Genomic DNA, 26,417 nt, shown 5'->3' with positions numbered 1-26,417 from the left:
ACGCCTTCGCCCACCCCCCCTGCCTGGTGCGTGGGGCGCTGCGGGGGAGGAACTGGGAGGGACTGGGAGGGACTGGGAGGCACTGGGAGGGACTGGGGGGAACTGGGATGGACTGGGGAGGGACTGGGGGGGGCTGGGATGGATTGGGAGGCACTGGGAGGGGGCTGAGGGGGACTGGGGAGGCACTGGGAGGGACTGGAAGGGCACTGGGGGGAACTGGAAGGGCACTGGGGGGAACTGGGATGGGCTGGGGAGGGACTGGGAGGCACTGGGAGGGGACTGGGGGACACTGGGAGGCACTGGGAGGGACTGGGGGGAACTGGGATGGACTGGGGAGGGACTGGGAGGGGGCTGGGAGGGACTGGGAGGGACTGGGGGGGACTGGGATGGACTGGGGAGGGGCTGGGGTGGACTGGGGGGGACTGGGGGGGACTGGGATGGACTGGGGAGGGGCTGGGGTGGACTGGGGGGGACTGGGAGGGACTGGGAGGGCACTGGGGGGCACTGGGAGGCACTGGGAGGGGGCTGAGGGGGACTGGGGAGGCACTGGGAGGGACTGGGAAGGAACTGGGAGGGCACTGGGAGGGACTGGGAAGGAACTGGGAGGGACTGGAAGGGCACTGTGGGGAACTGGGATGGGCTGGGGAGGGACTGGGATGGACTGGGAGGCACTGGGAGGGGACTGGGGGACACTGGGAGGCACTGGGAGGGACTGGGAGGGTACTGGGAGGGGCTGGGAGGGGGCTGGAAGGGCGCTGGGGGGAACTGGGATGGACTGGGGAGGCACTGGGAGTGGGCTGGGATGGACTGGGAGGCACTGGGAGGGGACTGGGATGGACTGGGAAGGGACTGGAGGCACTGGGAGGCAGCTAGGGGATACTGGGAGGGACTGGGAGGGCATTGGGGGGGTATACTGGGAGGTGACTGGGGCAACTGGGTGTGCTGGGGTGGAACTGGGGGGAGCGGGAGCGGGCTGGCAGCATACTGGGAGGCACTGGGAGGGATACTGGGCGCACTGGGAGGGACGGGGGGGGTTGAACTGGGAGGCACCGGGAGTGCGCGTGGGGGCATACTGGGAGGCACTGGGAGAGATACTGGGGCAGACTGGGAGCGCTGGGCGGGGCTGTCGTGTGTGTGTGTGTGTGTGTGTGTGTCCCCCGCCCCGACATTCCCAGTGCTCCCAGTTTGCCCAGTTAGCGCGGCTGCAGCGGGAACTGGGACCCGAGGCCTTTCCCCTGGACCCACAGCGGTTCTGCAACCGCCCCCGGGGACTGGTGAGCACTGGGGGGGACTGGGAGGGACTGGGAGGGGACTGGTGAGCACTGGGAGGGGACTTGGAGGGACTGGGAGGGGACTGGTGAGCACTGGGAGGGGACTGGGAGGGACTGGGAGGGACTGGGAGGGGACTGGTGAGCACTGGGAGGGGACTGGGAGGGACTGGGAGGGACTGGTGAGCACTGGGAGGGGACTGGGAGGGACTGGGGGTAACTGGGGGCACTGGGAGATGCCTGGGGAGGGTCACTGGGGGTGACTGGGAGCACTGGGAGGGACTGGGGGTAACTGGGAGCACTGGGAGGGACTGGGGGGGGTAACTGGGAGGGACTGGGGGTAACTGGGAGCACTGGGAGGGACTGGGGGGGGTAACTGGGAGGGACTGGGGGTAACTGGGAGCACTGGGAGGGACTGGGGGAGGCTGTAACTGGGAGCACTGGTGTGATGCCCCCCCCCCCAGCTGACGGCCCCCACCTTCCCCATGACGGTGACGCTCAGCCCCGCCCCCCCCGGCGTGGGAAAGGTGAGGCCCCGCCCCCTCCGCAAGCCCCGCCCCCTCCCGGACCCGCCCGCGCAAGCCCCGCCCCCATAGGGGGCGTGGCCTGTGGGGCGTGGCCTGTGGGGCGTGTCTGAGCGTGTCCCCACCCCCCCCCCCAGGTGCGCGTGGGGACGGCGGCGGCGCTGGGGGCGGTGGCCGGGGCCATGGGCGGGGCCCGGGCGGGGGCCCTGGTGCAGGGGGCGCCGGGGCGGGGCCAGCGGCTGCGGGTGCAACGCATCGGGGCGGAGTACAGGGCCCTGCGGTGAGGGGGCGCGGGGACACCGCGGGGACACCACGGGGACACCGCGGGGACATCACGGGGACATCACGGGGACATCACGGGGACAAGGGACGTCACGGGACACCATGGGGACATCATGGGGGATGTCACGGGGACGTCATGGGACACCATGGGGACATCATGGGGGACGTCACGGGGACACCATGGGGACATCACGGGGACAAGGGACGTCATACACACCATGGGGACATCATGGGGGACATCATGGGGACATCATGGGGGACGTCACGGGGTCATCATACACCCCATGGGGACATCATGGGGTCAAGGGACATCATGGGGACATCATGGGGGACGTCACGGGGACACCATGGGGACATCACGGGGACAAGGGACGTCATGGGACACCATGGGGACATCATGGGGACATCATGGGGGATGTCACGGGGACACCATGGGGACATCACGGGGACAAGGGACGTCATACACACCATGGGGACATCATGGGGACATCATGGGGACATCATGGGGGATGTCACAGGGACGTCATACACCCCATGGGGACATCGTGAGGTCAAGGGACATCATGGGACACCATGGGGACATCATGGGGGACATCATGGGGTCATCAGGGGGACAAAAGATGTCATGGGACACCATGGGGACATCATGGGGACACCATGGGGACAAGGGACATCATGGGGACATCACGGGGACATCATGGGGACAAGGGACATCATGAGACACCATGGGGACATCATGGGGGATGTCACGGGGACGTCATGGGACACCATGGGGACATTGTGGGGACATCACGGGGACACCACGGGGACATCATGGGGACAAGGGATGTCACGGGACACGAGGGGGACATCATGGGGGACATCATGGGGGACATCATACACACCATGGGGACATCATGGGGACACCATGGGGACATCATGGGGACAAGGGACGTCATGAGACACCATGGGGACATCACGGGGACATCATGGGGACATTATGGGGACAAGAGACATCATGGGGACACCATGGGGACATCATGGGGACAAGGGACGTCATGGGACACCATGGGGACATCATGGGGGACATCACAGGGACACCATACACACCATGGGGACATCATGGGGACGTCACGGGGACAAGGGACGTCATGGGAAACCACGGGGACACCACGGGGACATCATGGGGACAAGGGACGTCATGGGGCCGTCATGGGGCCATCATGGGGCCATCATACACCCCATGGGGACACCATGGGGGACATCATGGGGACACCACGGGGTCAAGGGACATCAAGGCACATCATGGGACGCCATGGGGACATCACAGGGACACCACGGGGACATCACGGGGACACCATGGGGACATCATGGGGTCAAGGGATGTCATGGGACACCACGGGGACACCATGGGGGACACCACGGGGTCATCATGGGGAGAAGGGACGTCATGGGGACACCATGGGGACACCACGGGGACATCATGGGGGACGTCACGGGGGACGTCATGGGGACATCGCGGGGACATCGCGGGGACGTCGTGGGGTCAAGGGACATCGTGGGACACCATGGGGGGCATCATGGGGGACATCACGGGGACATCGTGGGGACGTCGTGGGGACCAGGGGACATCATGGTGGGGGAGGGGGCATCACGGGACACCATGGGGACATTGGGGGGGGGGGCGGGCATTGAGGCCACCCCCCCCCCGATGTCCCCTGACCCCGTGTCCCCCCCCCCCCCCCCAGGTGGCCGCTGGTGGCCGGTGACGCGCCGGGGGAGGGGGCTCAGGCGGAGCCGGTGGCCCTGAGCCCACGGTGGGGGCGGGGCCGGGCTACGAGGGGGCGGGGCTTTTTTCGGGGGGAGGGGCGTGGCCACCGCGGGGGGAAGGGGGGGGCTATGGGGAAGGGGGCGGGGCTACGAGGGGGGAGGGGGCGTGGTCTGGGCGAGGGGGCGGGGCTGTGGGGAAGGGGCGGGGCTGTGGGGCGAGGGGGCGGGGCCTGGGGAGGGGCGGGGCTATGGGGAAGGGGCGGGGCCTGGGAAGGGGCGGGGCTATGGGGAAGGGGCGGGGCCTGGGGGAGGGGCTGTGGAGAAGGGGCGTGGTCTGTGAAGGGGCGGGGCTGTGGGGAAGGGGCGGGGCCTGGGAGGGGCGGGGCTATATGGGGAAGTGGGCGTGGTCTGGGGCGTGGGTGTGGGGAAGGGGCGTGGTCTGGAGATGGGCGGGGCTATGGGGAAGGGGCGTGGTCTGTGGAGGGGTGGGGCTATGGGGAAGGGGCGGGGCCTGGGGGCGGGGCTATACGGGGAAGGGGCATGGTCTGGGACTAGGGGGCGGGGCTATGGGAAAGGGGCGTGGTCGGGGAGGGGCGTGGCTACGGGAGGGGGCGTGGTCTGGGGAGGGGCGAGGCTGTGGGGGAGGGGCGTGGCAAAGGGGCGTGGCTTCGGGGGGGGGGGGGGCTGGCGCGCATTGCCGGGAGGGGGCTCCCGTGGGGTGGTGTCTAAAGGGGGCGGGGCCAATCGGAAGGGGGTGGGGCGTGGCCTGGGGGATGGGCGTGGCTAACGAAGGCCACGCCCCCCCCTTTCCTTTTTTGGGGGTGGGTGTGTCCCTGCAGGCACCGGGGGTGGGTGGACGCCTGCGCCCGCCTCTTCGGGGGCGTGGACATCTGTGGGGTGGAGGCGCTGAGGGGCCCCGACGGGAGGGAGCACATCGTCCAGGTCACCCCACCCCCACCCCCCAACCCCACCCCCACCCCACCCCCCATCCCCCCATCCCCGGGGTGGCCCCACCCCACAGCCCCACCCCCAACCCCCCCCGGGACGCGTGGGGTCATGGGGACACCATGGGGGACGTCTTGGGGGACGTCGTGGGGTCAAGGGACATCAAGGGACACCATGGGGACGTCATGGGGGACGTCATGGGGTCATGGGGGACGTCACGGGGACATCACGGGGTCAAGGGACACCATGGGGACACCATGGGGACGTCATGGGGGACATCATGGGGGACGTCATGGAGGCATCATGGGGACATCACGGGGTCAAGGGCCATCATGGGACACCATGGGGACACCATGGGGACGTCATGGGGGACGTCATGGGGTCATGGGGGACGTCACGGGGACATCACGGGGTCAAGGGACACCATGGGGACACCATGGGGACATCATGGGGGACGTCATGGGGTCATGGAGGCATCATGGGGACATCACGGGGTCAAGGGACACCATGGGACACCATGGGGACATCATGGGGGACGTCGTGGGGTCATGGGGGACGTCATGGGGACATCACGGGGTCAAGGGACACCATGGGACACCATGGGGACGTCATAGGGGACATCATGGGGTCATGGAGACATAATGGGGACATCATAGGGTCAAGGGCCATCATGGGACACCATGGGGACATCATGGGGGATGTCATGGGGGACGTCATGGGGTCATGGAGGCATCATGGGGACATCACGGGGTCAAGAGACACCATGGGGACACCATGGGGGACGTCATGGGGACATCATGGGGACGTCATGGGGGACATCATGGGGTCATGGAGGCATCATGGGGACATCACGGGGTCAAGGGCCATCATGGGACACCATGGGGGGACATCATGGGGGACGTCGTGGGGTCATGGGGGATGTCACGGGGACATCACGGGGTCAAGGGACATCATGGGGGACGTCATGGGGACATCATGGGGGACGTCATGGGGTCATGGAGACATCATGGGGACATCATGGGGTCAAGGGACATCAAGGGACACCATAGGGGACACCATGGGGACGTCATGGGGACATCATGGGGACATGGGAGCATCATGGGACACCATGGGGACGTCATGGGGGACGTCATGGGGTCATGGAGACATCATGGGGACATCACGGGGTCAAGGGACATCATGGGACACCATGGGGGACACCATGGAGACATCATGGGGACATCACGGGGTCAAGGGACATCAAGGGACACCATGGGGACATCATGGGGGACGTCACGGGGTCAAGGGCCACCGTGGGGCACCGCGGGGACACCACGGGGGACGTCACGGGGACATGGAGACATCACGGGGACGCCGTGGAGACCATCATGGGGACGTCACGGGGAGGTCACGGGGGGGGGGGGGGGGACACGCCATCGTGGGGACAGCGGGACAGGAGGGGGACGCCGTGGGGACGCCGTGGGGACACCCCGGTCACGTGGGCAGGTGCTGGGCTCGTGGTTGCCGCTGCTGGGCCCGGGGGCGGACGAGGATCGGGCCCAGATCGTGGAGCTGGTGCTGGCCCGCATGAGGGCGGAGCTGCCCCGCCCGCCCTGCCCTTCCCCCGTCCGGCCACGCCCACAGGTACCACCCCCCGACTCCTCCCCAGCCCCCCAAGTCCTCCTGGAGACCCCCAAGTCCTCCAAGAACCCCTTGAGTCCAGGAGACCCCCAACATCTCCCAAGACCTCCAGGAGCCCCCCCCCCCAAGTCCTCCTGGGGACCCCCAAGTCCTCTTGGACCCCCCCCTCAGCCCCCCAAGTCCTCCAAGAGCCCCCCCCCACCATCTCCCCAGACCTCCAGGAGCCCCCCAAGTCCTCCTGGAGACCCCCAAGTCCTCCAAGAACCCCTTGAGTCCACCAAGACGTCCAGGAGACCCCCAACATCTCCCAAGATCTCCAGGAGCCCCCCCCCCAAGGCCTCCTGGGGACCCCCAAGTCCTCTTGGACCTCCTGAACCCCCCAAGTCTTGCTGGTGACCCCCAAGTCCTACCGGGGACCCCCAAGTCCTCCAAGACCACCTTAAACCCCCCCCCCCCCCCCAAGTCCTCTTGGACCTCCTGAGCCCCCCAAGTCCTGCTGGTGACCCCCAACTCCTCCTGGCGACCCCCCCGAGTCCTCCAGGAGCCCCCCAGGACCTTGAGGAGCCCCCCAAGCCCATCCATGTGCCCCCCCCCCCCCCCCCCGAGACCCCCTGGAGCCCCCCAAGTTCTCCAGGTGCCCCCCAAGTTTTTTTGGGGGGGGGTTCCTATGGGGTCTTGACCCACTTCCCCCCCCCCCCCTTCCCCCCCCGTCCTTTTCTGCCCCACAGATGCCGGCGACATCGGGGTCCCCCCGGCCGGGGACCCCCCCGCAGCAGCGACCCCCACCCCAGGGTAAGTGACACCCCCCCCCCCCAAAATGGGGAAACCCCCCCCCAAATATATGGGGGGGGACCCCAAAACATCAAGGAACCCCCCCCAAAAAACGGGGGGCCCCCCAAAAATAGGGGACTTCCCCCCCAAAAAAGGGGGGACCCCCCACCCCCTAGGACACCCTCCCCCCCCCATATGGGGGGGGGGACCCTCCTCATCAACCTGGATACCCCCAAAATGGGGGGATCCACCCCCAAAAATATGCGCCCCCCCCCCCCAAACTGGGCTGAGTCCCCCCCCAAAATGGCCCGATTCCCCCCAAAATCGGGCCATTGCCCCCCCCCCCCCAAAAAGGGCAAATTCTGCCCCCAAATGTGGAAATTCTGCCCCAAAACGGGGCGATTCCCCCCCAAAACGGGGCGATTCCCCCCCCCAAAATGGGTCAGTTACCCCCCAAAATGGGCCCGTTCGGCCCCAAAAGGGACCGAATCCCCCCAAAATTGGGCCACGGGGCTCCTAAATTGGGGGCTTCCCCCCAAAACGGGGCGATTCCGCCCCAAAACGGGCCGATTCCCCCCCCAAAATTGGCCAATTCCCCCGAAAAATGGGCCAAATCCCCCCAAAAAGGGGCCGATTCCCCCCTAAATGAGGCCCCTTTTGGCCCCGCCCCCTCCGAGCCCCGCCCCTCCGAGCACCGCCCCTTTAAGCCCCGCCCCTCTGACGTATTTCTCCTCCTCCCCCCCCCCACCAGGGGCTCCGCTGCCGACTGGCCCCGCCCAGCCCCGCCCCCCGCCGCAGGGGCAGCCCCGCCCCCCGGGGGGCGTGGCTTCGCCTCGCCCCGCCTCCCCGCGAGGAGGCCCCGCCCACCCCCGCCCTCAAGCCCCGCCCACCTCCCCGCAGCCCCGCCCCCCCGGGCCGCAGCCTCGCCCCCAGGCCCCGCCCCCCTCCCCGCAGCCCCGCCCCCTCGGCCCGCAGGCCCCGCCCGCCGCCGCTCAGCCCCGCCCGCCGGCTCCGCCCACTTCCCCCCAGGCCCCGCCCACCTCCCCCCAGCCCCGCCCGCCGGGGCCGCAGCCCCGCCCCCAGGCCCCGCAGGCCACGCCCCCCGCTCAGCCCCGCCCCCAAGCCCCGCCCCCCTCCCCTCAACCCCGCCCCCCGGGCTCCCCTTCCCAGCCCCGCCCCCAAGCCCCGCCCCCCTCCCCTCAGCCCCGCCCCCTCGGGCCGCAGCCCCGCCCCCCCTCCCCCCAGGCCACGCCCCCCACCACCCGCCAGCCCCGCCCCCAAGCCCCGCCCCTCGCCCCCAAACCCCCCCTGGCCCCCAAACCCAGCGCAACCCCCAGGTAAGTGGGGGGGGGGGGGGGGGGGGGGGCGGGGGGCCTTGGGGGAGGGGGGGGGGGACGGGGACACCCCCCCCCCCCCATATGACCCCGCCCCCTGTGACCCCGCCCCCTTTCCCCCCCCCCCGTAGCCCCGCCCCCGAGCAGGGGGGGGCCGAGAGCATCCGCTCCCTGCGGCAGAGCTTCGCCAGCCTCTTCGCCGACTGAGCCGCGACCCACAAGTTATGGGGCGAGGGGGGGGGGGGGGGGGGGGGGTGGTCCCGGGGGTCATACGGGACCCCCAAGTAAGGGGGGGGAAGGAGGCGTCCGGGCCCCCCCCCCCAAACCTGCTCCCCCCCCCCCCCCCCCGCCGCCCCCAACCGCCCCCCGGGAATGGGGGGGGGGGTGTGTGTGTTCCGTGTGTGCTCGTGACCGTGCGTGTGTAAGCCCCGCCCCCTTAATTAAGCCCCGCCCTCCTTGATTAAGCCCCGCCCCCCCGCTTAGCCCCGCCCCCCCCGCTGCAATAAAGCCCCCGAGCTGCTGCTGCCGCCGCCGCCGCCATCGCGTCACTTCCGGGGGGCGGAGCTTATAGGGGGAGGGGCCTATGGGGCGGGACGACCCTGGGGGGCGCCCTATGGACGCTATAGACCCTATGGGGGGGGGGGGAACTATAGACCCTGGGGGGTGCCCTGTGGACCCTATAGATCCGCGGGGGGGGGGCCTATGGACCCTATAGACCCTCGGGGGGGCCCTATAGACCATATAGACCCACGGCGGGGGGGGAATATAGACCCTATAGGCCCTGGAGGGCCCCATAGAGACCTGGGGGCCCCTTATAAACCCGGGGGGGGTCTATGGACCCTATAGACCCTCGGGGGGGCCCTATAGACCGGTGGGGGGGCCCCATAGAGAGCGGGGGGGCTTATAGAGACCTGAGAGCCCCCTATAGACCATATAGACCCACGAGAGGGCAGGAATATGGACCCTATAGACCCTGGGGGGGCCCCATAGAGACCTGGGGGCCCCCTATAGACCCGCGGGGGGGTGGTATAGACCCTATAGACCCTCGGGGGGGCCCTATAGACCATATAGACCCACGGCGGGGGGGGAATATAGACCCTATAGACCCTGGGGGGGCCCCATAGAGACGTGGGGGCCCCCTATAGACCCGCGGGGGGGTGGTATGGACCCTATAGACCCTGGGGGGGGGGGGATCCCTATAGAGCCTTGGGGGGGTCCTATAGACCCGGGGCCGGGCCTATAGAGCCCTGGGGGCCCCCTATAGATCCGCGGGGGGGTGGTATGGACCCTATAGACCCGGGGGGGGGGCCCTATAGACCATATAGACCCGCGGCAGGGGGGGAATATAGACCCTATGGGCCCTGGAGGGCCCCATAGAGACCTGGGGGCCCCCTATAAACCCGGCAGGGGTCTATGGACCCTATAGACCCTCGGGGGGGCCCTATAGACCCGTGGGGGGGCCCCATAGAGAGCGGGGGGGCTTATAGAGACCTGAGAGCCCCCTATAGACCATATAGACCCGCGACGGGGGGGGAATATGGACCCTATAGACCCTGGGGGGGCCCCATAGAGACCTGGGGGCTCCCTATAGACCCGCGGGGGGGTGGTATGGACCCTATAGATCTTGGAGGGGGGGGGGGGAGGATCCCTATAGACCCTTGGGGGGGTCCTATAGACCCGGGGCGGGGCCTATAGAGCCCTGGGGGTCCCCTATAGACCCGCGGGGGGGTGGTATGGACCCTATAGACCCGGGGGGGGGGCTCTATAAACCCGGGAGGGGCCCTATAGAGCCCTGGGGGCCCCCTATAGACCGCGGGGGGGGGGGGGAGGGGGGGCTATAGACCCTATAGACCCGGGGGGGGCCCCTACGGCCGCTCTAAACCCCCGCCATAGCGCCCCCCCCCCCCCCCCCCCCGCACCGCCGGCGGCCGCTCGCGTCGCAGGGCGATGACGTCAGCGCGCCGGCGGCGCGTGACGCGGCGGGTTTGCGCGCGTGCGTGCGTGCGCGGTGACGTCAGGGCGCGCGATGGCGGCGGCGGGGAAGGCGCAGCGCTACGAGGCCTTCGTCAGCGACGTGCTGCAGCGCGACCTGCGGTAGGCCACGCCCCCCCCGGCCCCGCCCACGCCCTCCCGGCCACGCCCCCCGACGCCCACACTCGGGCCACGCCCCCCCCCCCGCCCCGCCGGCCGCCACCAATCAGAGCCACGCTCCCGCGGCCTAGGCCACGCCCCCGCCCCTTGTCCCCCCCCCCCGCCCGCGCTCCAGCCGCGCCCCCTTCCTGACCACGCCCCCTCAACAAGCCCCGCCCCCCTCGGCGACTCCCCCTCGCCCCCGCCTCTTCGGGCCACGCCCCCCTCCCTCTCGCGGCCACGCCCCCTTTCGCGCCACGCCCCCCCTCTCGACACAGCCCCGCCCCCTCGGCGACCCCCCCCACCCCCCACCCCCTCGAGGCCCCCCCCTCTTCGAGCCCCGCCCCCTCAAAGCCCCGCCTCCCCCGGCACCGCCCCATCTCGGCTGCCCGCCCCCCCCCCGCGAGGCCCCGCCCCCCGAGGCCCCGCCCCCTTCCCCGCGAGGCCCCGCCCCCTCGCCCAGCCCAACAGCGCCCCCTGCAGGCGGGTGCAGGCGCAGCGGGACGGCGTCTTCCAGCAGCAGGCCCAGGTGCTGCAGCTCCGCACCGCCCTCACCCGCCTCCAGGTGGGCGGGGCCTCCGGGGGGGGGCGGGGCCTGAGGGGGCGGGGCCTGAGGGGGCGGGGCCTGAGGGGGGCGGGGCTTGGGGAGGGACTATGGGGAGGAGGGAGAGGGATGGGGGGGGGGTTGAGGGTCCCTGGGGGGTAAATTTGGGGGGATTTCGGGGGTTCGTGGGGGACTTGGGGGTTCCTGGGGAGGATTTTGGGTCCCCAGGGGCAAATGTGGGGGGATTTGAGGGTTCCTGGGGGGGAATCGGCACCTCTGGGGGGGGATTTGGGGGTCCCGGGGGCAAATTTGTGGGGGTTTAGGGGGGATCTGGGGGGATTTGGGGGTTCGTTGGGGGGATTTTTGGTCCCCAGGGGCAAATTTGGGGGGATTTGGGGGTTCCTGGGGGGGATTTTTGGTCCCCAGGGGCAAATCGGGGGGATTTGAGGGTTCCTGGGGGGGATTTTGGTCCCCGGGGTCAAATGTGGGGGGATTTGGGGGTTCGTGGGGGGGATTTTTGGTCCCCAGGGGCAAATTTGGGGGGATTTGGGGGTTCCTGGGGGGGAATCGGCGCCTCTGGGGGGGGATTTGGGGGTCCCGGGGGCAAATTTGTGGGGGTTTAGGGGGGATCTGGGGGGATTTGGGGGTTCCTGGGGAGGATTTTTGGTCCCCAGGGGCAAATCTGGGAGGATTTGGGGGTTCCTGGGGGGGAATCGGCGCCTCTGGGGGGGGATTTGGGGGTCCCGGGGGCAAATTTGTGGGGGCTTAGGGGGGATCTGGGGGGATTTGGGGGTTCCTGGGGGGGATTTTTGGTTCCCAGTGGCAAATGTGGGGGGATTTGGGGGTTCCTGGGGAGGATTTAGGGTCCCCAGGGGCAAATGTGGGGGGATTTGGGGGTTCCTGGGGGGGATTTGGGGGTCCCCAGGGGCAAATCTGGGGGGATTTGGGGGTTCATGGGGGGGATTTTTGGTCCCCGGGGGCAAATGTGGGGGATTTGGCGGTTCGTGGGGGGGATTTTGGGTCCCCAGGGGCAAATTTGGGGGGATTTGGGGGTTCCTGGGGGGGAATCGGCGCCTCTGGGGGGGGATTTGGGGGTCCCGGGAGCAAATTTGTGGGGGTTTAGGGGGGATCTGGGGGGATTTGGGGGTTCCTGGGGGGGATTTTTGGTCCCCAGGGGCAAATGTGGGGGGATTTGGGGGTTCCTGGGGGGGAATCGGCGCCTCTGGGGGGGGATTTGGGGGTCCCGGGAGCAAATTTGTGGGGGTTTAGGGGGGATCTGGGGGGATTTGGGGGTTCCTGGGGAGGATTTTGGGTCCCCAGGGGCAAATGTGGGGGGATTTGGGGGTTCCTGGGGGGGATTTTGGGTCCCCAGGGGCAAATTTGGGGGGATTTGGGTGTTCCTGGGGGGGATTTTTGGTCCCCAGGGGCAAATGTGGGGGGATTTGGGGCTTCCTGGGGGGATTTGGCATCTCGGGGGGGGGGGGGGATTTGGGGGTCCCGGGAACGAATTTGTGGGGGTTTAAGGGGGATCTGGGGGGATTTGGGGGTTCCTGGGTGGGATTTTTGGTCCCCAGGGGCAAATATGGGGGGATTTGGGGGTTCAGGGGGGGGAATTGGGGCCTCTGGGGGGGGATTTGGGGGTCCCGGGAGGAAATTTGGGGGGTTTAGGGAGGGATTTGGGGGTCCCCAGGGGCAAATTTGGGGGGGGTTGGGGGGGGTTGGGGGAATTTGGGGGTTGAGGGGGGATTTGGGGGTCCCCCGGGGGGGGGGGGTGGATTTGGGGGTGCTGAGGGTGTCGTGTCGTGTGTCCCCCCCCCAGGAGGCGGCCGCCCCCCTGCGCACCCAGGTCGACCTCGGCTGCAACTTCTTCGTCACAGCTGAAGTGTGAGTGGGGCCGGCCCCCCCCCACGATCCCCCCCCCCCAAAAACCGCCCCCCCCAGGACCCCCAAATCCACCCCACCCCAAACATCCCAGCGACCCCCAACCTCCCCCCCCCCAACCCCACCAGCGACCCCCAATCCTCCCCCGTGACCCCCCAAATGGACCCCAGAACCCCCCCAGGGACCCCCGACCCCCCCCGTGACCCCCCGCATGGACCCCGGAACCCCCCCAGGGACCCCCAACCCCCCGTGACCCCCCAAATGGACCCCAGAACCCCCCCGGGGACCCCCGACGCCCCCCGTGACCCCCCTAAATGGGCCCCAGAACCCCCCCAGGGACTGCTGACCCCCCGTGACCCCCCAAATGGACCCCGGAACCCCCCCAGGGACCCCCGACCCCCCCGTGACCCCCCAAATGGACCCCGGAACCCCCCAGGGACCCCCAAACCCCTCCGTGTCCCCCTAAATGGACCCCAGAACCCCCCCAGGGACTCCCAACCCCTCTGTGACCCCCCCAAATGGACCCCAGAACCCCCCCAGGGACCCCCGACCCCCCCCCAAGACCCCCTAAATGGACCCCGGAACCCCCCCAGGGACCCCTCGACCCCCCCCGTGACCCCCCAAATGGACCCCAGAACCCCCCCAGAGACCCCCACCCCCCCCCGTGACCCCCCAAATGGACCCCAGAACCCCCCCAGTGACCCCCCAAATGGACCCCAGAAACCCCCCCAGGGACCCCCAAACCCCCCCGTGACCCCCTAAATGGGCCCCGGAACCCCCCCAGGGACCCCCGACCCCCCCTGTGACCCCCCAAATGGACCCCAGAACCGCCCCAGGGACCCCCAACCCCCCCGTGACCCCCCAAATGGACCCCGGAACCCCCCCAGGGACCTCCAAGCCCCCCGTGACCCCCTAAATGGACCCCAGAGCCCTCCCAGGTACCCCCAAACCCCCCCGTGACCCCCCAAATGGATCCCACAACCCCCCCAGGGACCCCCGACCCCCCCCGTGACCCCCTAAATGGGCCCCGGGAACCTCCCCAGGGACCCCCGACCCCCCCCGTGACCCCCTAAATGGACCCCAGAACCCCCCCAGGGACCCCCGAAGCTCCCTGTGACCCCCCCCGGGACTCCATAATCCCCCCAGGGCCCCCCCAAACCCCTCTGTGACCCCCCAAACCCCTCTGTGACCCCCCCAGATGGGCCCCCAAACCCCCTTAAAGCCCTTTTGGGACCCCCAAAACCCTCTTGAGCTCCCCCCGGGTGACCCCATACCCCGCCCCAGGGTCACCCCGGCCCCCCCCAGTGACCCCCCCCTCTCCCCCCCCCCCCCCCCCCCCCCAGCCCGTGCCCCCAACGCGTCTTCGTGGCCCTGGGCTACGGCTTCTTCGCCGAGCTGACGGTGCCCGAGGCTTGCGTCACCTCGACCGCCGCAGCCGCCTCCTCGACCGGTAAGAGACACGCCCCCCCACTAAGGCCACGCCCCCACCGTGAGGCCACGCCCCCCACGGCGAGGCCCACGCCCCCCAGGCCTGGCCACGCCCCTTTAGAAGGCCCCACCCCCTGATTCTCCCCCCCAATATGGGCTGGAGGAAGGTCCTGGCTCTCTAAGCCACGCCCCCCCGCAAAGGCCACGCCCCCACTGTGAGGCCACGCCCCCCCCACGGCGAAGCCACGCCCCCCAGGCCTGGCCACGCCCCCTTTAGAAGGCCCCACCCCCTGATTCTCCCCCCCAATATGGGCCTGGAGGAAGGTCCTGGCTCTCTAAGCCACGCCCCCCCGCAAAGGCCACGCCCCCACTGTGAGGCCACGCCCCCCCACGGCGAAGCCACGCCCCCCCAGGCCTGGCCACGCCCCCTCCATAAGGCCCACCCCCTGATTCTCCCCCCCCCATGGGCTGGAGGAAGGTCCTGGCTCTCTAAGCCACGCCCCCCCACAAAGGCCACGCCCCCAATGTGAGGCCACGCCCCCCACGGCGAAGCCACGCCCCCCCAGGCCTGGCCACGCCCCCTCCATAAGGCCCCACCCCCCGTTCTCCCGCCCCCCATGGGCTGGAGGAAGGTCCTGGCTCTCTAAGCCACGCCCCCCAAGGCCACGGCCCCCACCTTGAGGCCACGCCCCCCACGGCGAGGCCACGCCCCCTCCAGAAGTCCCCACCCCCTGATTCTCCCCCCCCCCCCCATATGGGCTGGAGGAAGGTCCTGGCTCTCTAAGCCACGCCCCCCCACAAAGGCCACGCCCCCACCGTGAGGCCACGCCCCCCACGGCGAACCACGCCCCCCAGGCCTGGCCACGCCCCCTTTAGAAGGCCCCACCCCCTGATTCTCCCCCCCCCCATATGGGCTGGGAGGAAGGTCCTGGCTCTCTAAGCCACGGCCCCCCGGCCACGCCCCCGTTAGACCACGCCCCTTATACCAAGCCCCTCCCCTTTGCCCTAAGCCCCGCCCCCCCCCCCCCCGCGTGGGAAGGAGGCTCCCCATGACCAAATAAGGGTGGTCATGCCTCCCCCCCTCCCTGCCCAGGCCACGCCCCCAGGGTGGGAGGCTCCGCCCCTTCCTCCTCCTCCTCCTGAAGCCCCGCCCTTTCCGCAGGCTCAGCCAATCGCTGACGAGGGACGGGGCCAAGATCCGGGCCCACATCCGGCTGGTGCTGGAGGTAAGCGGGGAGCCCCAGTTTGGGTCAAGATCCCCCCAGTTTGGGTCAAGACCCCCCCAGTTTGGGGTCGGGGACCCCCTGGGGTGGGGGGAGGGGGTCGCCCCGCCCCCCCACCCCCCCCCACCCCCCCCATGACCCTGTGCCCCTCCCCCCCCCCCCCAGGGCCTGCGGGAGCTTCAGGGTCTCCAGGACCCTCCGACGACCTTTGACCCCTGACCCGCCCCGGGCCACGCCCACCCCCCCCGGACGCCAGGGGCCCCCCCAATAAAGTGGGTGTAAACCTGGAGTAACTGGGGTGTAAATCCGGAGTAGCACGGGGGTAAACGTGGAGTAAAAGTGGGGGGGGGGGGGGGGGAAGGTGCGGAAAAGGGGGTGTAAACGTGGGGTAAAGAGAATGTAAACTTGGGGTAAAGGTGGTGTAAATCTGAAGTAAAGGGGGTGTAAATCTGGAGTAAGGGAGGGAGAGTGTAAACCCGGAGGGAAGCGGGTGTGAACCGAGGGTAAAAGGGGTGTAAACTCGGGGGGGAGTGGGTGTAAAGCTGGAGTAACTGGGGGGTAAATCTGGAGTAACGTGGGGGTAAACCTGGGGGAAAAGGGGGTGTAAACCCAGAGTAACGAGGGTGTGAATCCGGAGTAAAAGGGGTGGAAACCTGTGGTAAAGGGGGTGTAAACTTAGGGTAAAGGGGGTGTAAATCTGGAGTAAGGGGGGGTGTAAACCCAGAGGGAAGTATGTGTAAAGCGAGGGTAAAAGGGGTGTAAACTTGGGGTGGAGTGGGTGTAAAGCTGAAGTACTGGGGTGTAAATCCGGAGTAACGGGGGGGGGTAAAGCTGGAGGAAAGGGGGGGGTGTAAACCCAGAGTAATGAGGGTGTAAATGCGGAGTAAAAGGGGTGGAAACCTGTGGTAAAGGGGGTGTAAACTTAGGGTAAAGTGGGTAAATCTGGAGTAAAGGGGGTGTAAATCTGGAGTAAGGTGGGGGCGTAAACCCAGAGGGAAGTGGGTGTAAACCGAGGGTAAAAGGGGTGTGAACTCAGGGTGGAGTAGGTGTAAAGCTGGAGTAACTGGAGTGTAAATCCGGAGTAACGGGGGGGGTAAACCTGGAGGAAAGGGGGGTGTAAACCCAGAGTAATGGGGGGGGTGTAAATCCGGAGTAAAGAAGCTGTAAGCCCGGGGTAAAGCGTATTTAAATCCGCAGTAACGTGGGTGTAAATCTGGAGTAAGCAGGGTGCAAACCGAGTAGCGGGGGTGTAAACTTGGAGTACTCAGGGTGTAAATCTGGAGTGAAGGCGGGGGGGAATCTGGAGTAAAGGAGGTGTAAACACAGACTAAGGAGGGTGTAAACTTGGGGTAAAGTGGCTGCAAATTTGGAGTAAGGGGGGTGTAAACCTGGAGTAAAGGGTGGAGCATGGTGTAAGTCCAGAGTAAAGCGGGTGTAAACCGGGGGTAAAAGGGGTGTAAGCCCAGGGGTAAAGCGCGTTGAAATCCGGAGTAACGCGTGTGTAAATCCGGAGTAACGGGGCTGTAAACCCGAAGCGGAGTGTGCGTAAACGTGGGGTAAGGCGGGGGTAAAGCCGGGGGTAAATCTGGAGGACGCCGGGCGCCAGGCGGGAGCCGAGGGGGGGTGTAACCGCTGCGTGAGGTGGTGTAAAACGTGCCCGAGTGAGGTGTAACTGCGAAGAACACACCCCCCCCCCCGAGTATCCCCGGAGTAACCCCGGAGTAACCCTGGAGTAACCCTGGAGTAACCCCGGAGTAACCCCAGCCTATGCCCAACCCCATCCTGGGGGTAACCCCGGAGCAAGCGGTGAGTAACACGGAGTAACCCCGGAGTAACGGCTGAGCCACCCCCCGGGGTAACCGATGAGTAACCCCCGAGTAACCTTGGGGTATCCTGTGAGTAACAGCGGAGTAACACACACACACACACACACCTTCCCCTGAGTAACTTTGTGGTAACGTCTGAGTAACCAATACACAACCCTGGAGTAACCCCTGAGTAACCTCCAGCGTATCCCCGGAGCAACGCCAGAGGAAGCCCAGGGCAGCCCCCGAGTAACCCCCAAGTAACCCTGGAGTAAACCCCCAGGAACCTCAGAGTAACCCCCGAGTTACCCCAATGGCACCTCAGAGTAATCCTGGAGTAATCCCGGAGTGACCCCAACGTGCCCCCCAAGTGACCCTGGAGTAACCCCTGAGTGACCCCCAACACAACCTTGGAGTAACCCTCGAGTAAAACCCAATGTGACCCCCAAGTGACCCTGGAGTGACCCCCGAGTGACCCCCGAGTAACCCCAATGTGACCCTGGAGTAACCCCCGAGTGACCCCCAAGTGACCCCGGAGTAACCCCCAAGTAACCCCTGAGTAACCCCAATGTGACCCTGGAGTAACCCCCGAGTAACCCCCGAGTAACCCCAATGTGACCCTGGAGTAACCCCTGAGTAACCCTCGAGTAAAACCCAATGTAACCCCCAAGTGACCCCCGAGTGACCCCAGAGTAACCCCAACGTGCCCCCCAAGTGACCCTGGAGTAACCCCCGAGTAACCCCCGAGTAACCCCAATGTGACCCTGGAGTAACCCCCGAGTAACCCTTGAGTAAAACCCAATGTAACCCCCAAGTGACCCTGGAGTAACCCCCAAGTGACCCTGGAGTAACCCCTGAGTGACCCCCAACATGACCTTGGAGTAACCCCCAATTAACCCCCATGTGACCCTGGAGTAACCCCCGAGTGACCCCAACGTGCCCCCAAAGTGACCCCGGAGTAACCCCCGAGTAACCCCTGAGTAGAGTAACCCCCGAGTAACCCCAATGTGACCCCGGAGTAACCCCTGAATGACCCCCAACATGACCTTGGAGTAACCCCTGAGTAACCCCCGAGTAACCCCAATGTGACCCCCAAGTGACCCTGGAGTAACCCCCAAGTGACCCCCAACATGATCTTGGAGTAACCCCCAAGTAACCCCCGAGTAACCCCAATGTGACCCCCAAGTGACCCTGGAGTAACCCCCAAGTAACCCCCGAGTAACCCCAATGTGACCCCCAAGTGACCCTGGAGTAACCCCTGAGTGACCCCAGCGTGCCCCCCAAGTGACCCTGGAGTAACCCCCAAGTGACCCCCAACATGACCTTGGAGTAACCCCCAAGTAACCCCCATGTGACCCCCAAGTGACCCTGGAGTGACCCCCAGGTGACCCCAACGTGGGTCCCTGCAGGGGGGGGGTGGGTGGGGGGGGCCACCCCCTTTCTTTCTAGAGGCCCCCAGGTGCCCGGGACCCCCCCCATATCCCCCCTCCCCCGTTTGTGGGCGTGGCCCTCCCGAAGCCACGCCCCCCCTTTCCTCGAAGCCCCGCCCCTCCTCACGAAGCCCCGCCTCCCCCGCCCTCCTTTCCCGAAGCCACGCCCCCTCCCCTCAAGGCCACGCCCCCCGCCCAAACACCGCGCTCCTCCGCGAAGCCACGCCCCCCACCCCCCGAAGCCACGCCCCCTTCCCCGAAGCCACACCCCCCCGCCAAACCCTATTCACCACCCGAAGCCACGCCCCTTCTCCCCGAAGCCACGCCCCCTCCCCAGACCCTATTCACCCCCTGAAGCCACGCCCCCTCCCCCGAAGCCACGCCCCCTCCCCAGACCCTATTCACCCCCCGAAGCCACGCCCCCTCCCCCGAAGCCACGCCCCCTCCCCGCCCAAACCCTATTCACCCCCGAAGCCACGCCCCCTCCCCCGAAGCCACGCCCCCTCCCCAGACCCTATTCACATCCCGAAGCCACGTCCCCTCTCCCAAAGCCACGCCCCCTCCCCCGAAGCCACGCCCCCTCCCGCCAAACCCTATTCACCTCCCGAAGCCACGCCCCCTCCCCGAAGCCACGCCCCCTCTCCCGAAGCCACGCCCCCTCCCCAGACCCTATTCGCCCCCGTAGCCACGCCCCCTCTCCCGAAGCCACGCCCCCTTCCCCGAAGCCACACCCCCTCCCGCCAAACCCTATTCACCCCCCCGAAGCCACGCCCCCTCCCCCGAAGCCACGCCCCCTCCCGCCAAACCCTATTCACCCCCCGAAGCCACGCCCCCTCCCCCGAAGCCACGCCCCCTCCCGCCAAACCCTATTCACCCCCCGAAGCCACGCCCCCTCTCCCGAAGCCACGCCCCCTCCCCGCCCAAACCCTATTCACCCCCTGAAGCCACGCCCCCTCCCCCGAAGCCACGCCCCCTCCCCAGACCCTATTCACCTCCCGAAGCCACGCCCCCTCTCCCGAAGCCACGCCCCCCTTCCCCGAAGCCACACCCCCCGCCAAACCCTATTCACCACCCGAAGCCACGCCCCCTCTCCCCGAAGCCACGCCCCCTCCCCAGACCCTATTCACCCCCTGAAGCCACGCCCCCTCCCCCGAAGCCACGCCCCCTCCCCGCCCAAACCCTATTCACTTCCCGAAGCCACGCCCCCTCTCCCGAAGACACGCCCCCTCCCCCGAAGCCACGCCCCTCCCCAGACCCTATTCACCCCCCGAAGCCACGCCCCCTCTCCCCGAAGCCACGCCCCCTCCCCAGACCCTATTCACCCCCCGAAGCCACGCCCCCTCCCCGCCCAAACCCTATTCACCCCCCGAAGCCACGCCCCCTCCCCCGAAGCCACGCCCCCTCCCCCCAAACCCTATTCACCACCCGAATCCGCGCCCCCTCCTCCTGAAGCCCCGCCCCTTCCCCGCCCCTCCCCGCCCTCCTGACGAAGACCCGCCCCCTCCCCACGAAGCCACGCCCCCTCCCCAGACCCTATTCACCCCCCGAAGCCACGCCCCCTCCCCCGAAGCCACGCCCCCTCCCCGCCCAAACCCTATTCACCCCCGAAGCCACGCCCCCTCCCCCGAAGCCACGCCCCCTCCCCAGACCCTATTCACATCCCGAAGCCACGTCCCCTCTCCCAAAGCCACGCCCCCTCCCCCGAAGCCACGCCCCCTCCCGCCAAACCCTATTCACCTCCCGAAGCCACGCCCCCTCCCCGAAGCCACGCCCCCTCTCCCGAAGCCACGCCCCCTCCCCAGACCCTATTCGCCCCCGTAGCCACGCCCCCTCTCCCGAAGCCACGCCCCCTTCCCCGAAGCCACACCCCCTCCCGCCAAACCCTATTCACCCCCCCGAAGCCACGCCCCCTCCCCCGAAGCCACGCCCCCTCCCGCCAAACCCTATTCACCCCCCGAAGCCACGCCCCCTCCCCCGAAGCCACGCCCCCTCCCGCCAAACCCTATTCACCCCCCGAAGCCACGCCCCCTCTCCCGAAGCCACGCCCCCTCCCCGCCCAAACCCTATTCACCCCCTGAAGCCACGCCCCCTCCCCCGAAGCCACGCCCCCTCCCCAGACCCTATTCACCTCCCGAAGCCACGCCCCCTCTCCCGAAGCCACGCCCCCCTTCCCCGAAGCCACACCCCCCGCCAAACCCTATTCACCACCCGAAGCCACGCCCCCTCTCCCCGAAGCCACGCCCCCTCCCCAGACCCTATTCACCCCCTGAAGCCACGCCCCCTCCCCCGAAGCCACGCCCCCTCCCCGCCCAAACCCTATTCACTTCCCGAAGCCACGCCCCCTCTCCCGAAGACACGCCCCCTCCCCCGAAGCCACGCCCCTCCCCAGACCCTATTCACCCCCCGAAGCCACGCCCCCTCTCCCCGAAGCCACGCCCCCTCCCCAGACCCTATTCACCCCCCGAAGCCACGCCCCCTCCCCGCCCAAACCCTATTCACCCCCCGAAGCCACGCCCCCTCCCCCGAAGCCACGCCCCCTCCCCCCAAACCCTATTCACCACCCGAATCCGCGCCCCCTCCTCCTGAAGCCCCGCCCCTTCCCCGCCCCTCCCCGCCCTCCTGACGAAGACCCGCCCCCTCCCCACGAAGCCACGCCCCCTCCCCCCAAGCCCCGCCCTCCGCCAAGCCCCGCCCGCCGCCGCCATCTTGCCTCACCGCCTCCCGCCGCCGCCGCCGCCGCCGCCGCCGCCCGCCCCGGCCCCGCTCCCGGCCCGGCGCCCCCCCCCCAACACCCCCCCCCCCCCACTCCCCGCTCACCGGAGCCCCCCGCGGGGTCGGGCCCGGCCCCGCCATGGCCGAGGATTTCTGGGAGGCCCCGCGCCGCTGAGCCGGTAACGGGAGAACCCCCCACGGGAAACACCCCCCCCCCCCCCCCACCTCCCCGAGGCCTTCACACCGGCCCCCCCCCCCCGCCCCGAGGAGGCCTGAGGGGGTGGGAGGGGCCTGGAGAGGCCACGCCCCCCGCCGTGGCCACGCCCAGCAGCACCCAGGTGGCCCCGGGGGGGGGACCCAGGAGTTTGGGGGCACCCAGGTGTTGGGGGGGGGGGGGGGGGCAGCGGTTGGGGTGGGGGGACACCAGGGGTTCGGGGGAGGGGAGGGTTTTGGGGGACCCAGGTGTTGGGGGGGGGGGGGGGGACGACAACCAGGGGTTTTGGGGGGGGGGGGGGGGTCAAGAGCCTGGGGGGACCCAGGAGTTTGGGGGGGGGACCCAGGAATTTGGGGGGTCCCAGGTGTTAGGGGGGGACCAGGGGTTTTGCCGGGGGGGGGGGGGGGCAGAGGGGGCCCAGGCGTTCGCTGGGGGGGGGAGCAGGGGTTTGGGGGGGGGGGGGGGAACTGAGGAGTTTGGGGGGACCCAGGGGTTTGGGGGCGGGGGGAGCCCAGGCGTTGTGGGGGGGGGAACAGGTGTTGGGGGTCCCAGGTGTTGGGGGGGGGGGTAGGTGTTTGGGGGGGGCCCAGGCGTTTGGGGGGGGGGGGCAAGAGCCTGGGGGGGGGGGGGGGGGGCACCCAGGTGTTGGGGAGACTCAGGCATCCGGGTTAACCGGCCCCCCCCCCCTCCGTGCCCCCCCCTTGCCCTCCCCCCCAAGGCCCCGCCATGGACCGGATGAAGAAGATCAAGCGGCAGCTGTCGATGACGCTGCGGGGGGGCCGCGCCCCCGAGAAGAGCCTGGGGGAGCCCCGCGACGGCCACGGCAGCGACAGCGGTGAGTGCTGGCCCTTTAAGGGGAGCCCCGCCCTTCCAAAAATGGGGGGGGCTGGCCCTTTAAGAGGGCTAGAATAAGGGTTGGGGGGTGCCTGGCCCTTTAAGAGGGTTAGGGCAGGGATTGGGGGGTGCCTGTCCCTTTAAGAACCTGGGGAGAGGGCTGTCTGTCCCTTTAGGAGCTTGGATTGAGGGGGTGTGTGGCCCTTTAAGAGGGTTAGGGTAGGGATTGTGGAGTGCCTGTCCCTTTAAGAGGGTTAGAGCAGGGATTGTGGGGTGCCTGTCCCTTTAAGAGCCTGGGGAGAGGGGTGTCTGTCCCTTTAAGAGCTTGGATTGAGTGGGTGTGTGGCCCTTAAGAGATGGGAGAGGTGCCGGGCCCTTTAAGAGAGTAGGGCAGGGATTGTGGGATGCCTGTCCCTTTAAGAGGGTTAGGGCAGGGATTGTGGGGTGTCTGTCCCTTTAAGAGCCTGGGGAGGGGGGTGTCTGTCCCTTTAAGAGCTTGGACTGAGGGCTGCGTGGCCCTTTAAGAGGTGGGAGAGGTGCCTGGTCCTTTAAGAGGGTTAGGGCAGGGATTGGGGGGTGCCTGTCCCTTTAAGAGCCTGGGGAGAGGGGTGTCTGTCCCTTTAAGAGCTTGGACTGAGGGGGTGTGTGGCCCTTTAAGAGGGTCAGGGCAGGGATTTGGGGGGTGCCTGGCCCTTTAAGAGCCTGGGGAAAGGGGTGTCTGTCCCTTTAGAAGCTTGGGATTGAGGGGGTGTGTGGGCCTTTAAGAGGCGGGAGAGGTGCCTGGCCCTTTAAGAAGCTGCAAGTGGGGATTGAAAAGGGGCGCCTGGCCCTTTAAGAGGGTTAGGGTAGTGATTGGGGGGTGCCTGGCCATTTAAGAGCTTAGGGAGAGGGGTGCCTGTCCCTTTAAGAGCTTGGACTGAGGGGGTGTGTGGCCTTTAAGAGGCGGGAGAGGGGCCTGGCCCTTTAAGAGAGTTAGGGTAGGCATTACGGGGTGCCTGTCCCTTTAAGAACCTGGGGAGAGGGGTGTCTGTCCCTTTAAGAGCTTGGACTGAGGGGGTGTGTGGGCCTTTAAGAGGGTTAGGGTAGGGATTGTGGAGTGCCTGTCCCTTTAAGAGGGTTAGGGCAGGAATTGTGGGGTGCCTGTCTCTTTAAGAGGGTTAAGGCAAGGATTGGGGGTGCCTGACCCTTTAAGAGCCTGGGGAGAGGGCTGTCTGTCCCTTTAAGAGCTTGGATTGAGGGGGTGTGTGGCCCTTTAAGAGGCGGGAGAGGGGCCTGGCCCTTTAAGAGAGTTAGGGTAGGCATTACGGGGTGCCTGTCCCTTTAAGAACCTGGGGAGAGGGCTGTCTGTCCCTTTAAGAGCTTGGATTGAGGGGGTGTGTGGCCCTTTAAGAGGGTTAGGGCAGGGATTGGGGGGTGCCTGTCCCTTTAAGAGCCTGGGGAGAGGGGTGTCTGTCCTTTAAGAGCTTGGATTGAGGGGTGTGTGGCTCTTTAAGAGGCGGGAGAGGTGCCTGGCCTTTAAGAAGCTGGGAGTGGGGAATGAAAAGGGGTGCCTGTGCCTTTAAGAGCGTTAGGGTAGGGATTGTGGGGTGCCTGTCTCTTTAAGAGGGTTAAGGCAAGGATTGGGGGGTGCCTGGCCCTTTAAGAGCCTGGGGAGAGGGGTGTCTGTCCCTTTAAGAGCTTGGATTGAGGGGGTGTGTGGCCCTTTAAGAGGTGGGAGAGGTGCCGGGCCCTTTAAGAGAGTTAGGGCAGGGATTGTGGGGTGCCTGTCCCTTTAAGAGGGTTAGGGCAGGGATTGTGGGGTGTCTGTCCCTTTAAGAGCCTGGGGAGGGGGATGTCTGTCCCTTTAAGAGCTTGGACTGAGGGGGTGCGTGGCCCTTTAAGAGGCGAGAGAGGTGCCTGGCCCTTTAAGAGAGTTAGGGTAGGCATTACGGGGTGCCTGTCCCTTTAAGAGCCTGGGGAGAGGGGTGCCTGGCCCTTTAAGAGCTTGGCTCGAGGGGGTGTGTGTGGCCCTTTAAGAGGCTGGAGCGGTGCTGCCCCTTTAAGACAGCGGGGGGGGGGGCAGGACTTGGGGGGGTGCCTGGCCCTTTAAGACCTCCCCCCCCCCCCCCCGCTAAGGGTTGCGCGGCCCCTTTAAGAGCGCCCCCCCCCGCTGTCCCCCCATCTGTCCCCTGTCCCCTCCCCCGTGTCCCCCGCTGTCCCCCCATCTGTCCCCCCCCCCCGCCTTCCGCCTGTCCCCGCGTCCCCCCGTGGCCCCCCCTGTCCCCCCCCATGGCCCCCCCCATGTCCCCCCCCATGTGGCCCCCCCCATGTCCCCCTGTCCCCCCCCATGTCCCTCTGTCCCCCCCGTATCCCCCTGTGCCCCCCCCGTGTGTCCCTGTGCCCCCCCCATGTCCCCCCCGTGTCCCCCCCGTGTGTCCCCGTGTCCCCCCCCCAGCGTGTCCCCCCCCCCCATGTCCCTCTGTCCCCCCCCACATCCCCGTGACCCCCCCGCCGTGTCCCCCCCCCCGTGTCCCCATGTCCCCCCCATATCCCAGTGTCCCCCTCATGTCCCACCCCCGTGTGTCCCCCCCGGGTCCCCCCATGTCTCCATGCCCCCCCCCCATCTGTCCCCACGTGTGTCCCCCCCCCCCATGTCCCTTGTCCCTGGCACTGGGTGTCCCTGGATGGGGGGGGGGGGGGGGGGGTCATGTCCTTTAGGGGGACCCTGGGGGGGCGGGGGGGGGGGACACACACACAAGGGGTTTTGGGGGGGGGCCCTGGGGGGGGGGGGGGCGGTTAGGAGGGGGACGTGGCAGGGGGGAGGGGGGGGGTTTAGGGGTCTTTGGGGTCTTTGGGGGGGGGGCATTTGAAAGGGGAGGGGGGGGGGGATTTTTTGGGGTGCCCTGACCCCCCCTCCCGCCCCCCCCCCCCCCAGAGACGGGGGTGGAGGAGGGGCGGATGGGGTCGGACGGGGAGAGCGACCCCCCCCTCGGGGACGTCCTCGGAGGGGGTGGCCTCCCCCGTGCGCCTGCGCCTGCGCCAGCACCCGCCTCGGCCCGGCTCCTCCGAGGTGGGGGGGGGGGCACCCAATTTTTGGGGGGGGGGGGGGGGGGGTCGGGGACATTGGGGAGTCCTGGGGGGGGGAGGCTGGAGAAATTTGGGGGGGGGTGGGGGGGAGTCTTGAGGGGCTTTGGAGGGGTCCTGGGGGTCTTGGGGGGGGCCTTGGGGGGCTTGGGGGGGTCCTGGGGGGGCACTGGAGGGATTTGGGGGGGTCCCAGGGGGTTTCGGAGGGGTCCTGGGGGGGGGCTGGAGAAATTTGGGGGGGGGAGTGTCTTGAGGGGCTTTGGAGGGGGCCTGGGGGTCTTGGGGGGGGGCTTGGGGGGCTTTGGGGGGTCCTGGGGGGGCTCAGAAGGATTTGGGGGGGTCCGGGGGGGTTTCGGAGGGGTCCTGGGGGGGGGCTGGAGAAATTTGGGGGGGGGGGATTGTCTTGAGGGGCTTTGGAGGGGTCCTGAGGGTTTTGGGGGGGGCTTGGGGGGGGCTGGGGGGTCCTGGGGGCTTTGGGGGGTCCGGGGGGGGCACTGGAGGGATTTGGGGGGGGTCCTGGGGGGCTTCGGAGGGGTCCTGGGGGGGGGCTGGAGAAATTTGGGGGGGGGAGTGTCTTGAGGGGCTTTGGAGGGGGCCTGGGGGTCTTGGGGGGGGACTTGGGGGGGCTTGGGGGGGTCCTGGGGGGGGCACTGGAGGGAT

General features: G+C 68.1%; 2 protein-coding genes across 2 annotated transcripts; both read left to right on the top strand.

Moving 5' to 3' along the window:
* Positions 1-6: 6 nt before the first annotated feature.
* On the top strand, positions 7-9,019 carry LOC141735313 (uncharacterized). Its single transcript, XM_074567945.1, has 10 exons — positions 7-26; positions 1,185-1,274; positions 1,733-1,795; positions 1,930-2,072; positions 3,802-3,870; positions 4,663-4,765; positions 6,254-6,391; positions 7,117-7,180; positions 7,911-8,496; positions 8,625-9,019. The coding sequence occupies exons 3-10, from the start codon at positions 1,754-1,756 to the stop codon at positions 8,698-8,700; spliced, it is 1,221 nt and encodes a 406-aa protein (XP_074424046.1). The 5' UTR covers positions 7-26; positions 1,185-1,274; positions 1,733-1,753; the 3' UTR covers positions 8,701-9,019.
* A 1,413-nt stretch (positions 9,020-10,432) lies between these two features.
* UXT (ubiquitously expressed prefoldin like chaperone) lies at positions 10,433-15,988 on the top strand. The gene is given in 7 exon segments (XM_074567976.1): positions 10,433-10,587; positions 11,107-11,188; positions 12,987-13,051; positions 14,392-14,456; positions 14,459-14,498; positions 15,639-15,702; positions 15,865-15,988. Coding segments are annotated over 7 exon segments (438 nt in total). The 5' UTR covers positions 10,433-10,519; the 3' UTR covers positions 15,919-15,988.
* The last annotated feature ends 10,429 nt before the right edge of the window (positions 15,989-26,417 follow it).

The sequence above is a fragment of the Larus michahellis genome, chromosome 30 (genome assembly GCF_964199755.1).
Source record: "Larus michahellis chromosome 30, bLarMic1.1, whole genome shotgun sequence".
In the NCBI taxonomy this organism is placed as follows: domain Eukaryota; kingdom Metazoa; phylum Chordata; class Aves; order Charadriiformes; family Laridae; genus Larus; species Larus michahellis.
The sequence above is the reverse complement of the archived record's forward strand: the minus strand, read 5'-3'. Positions and strand labels throughout refer to the sequence as shown.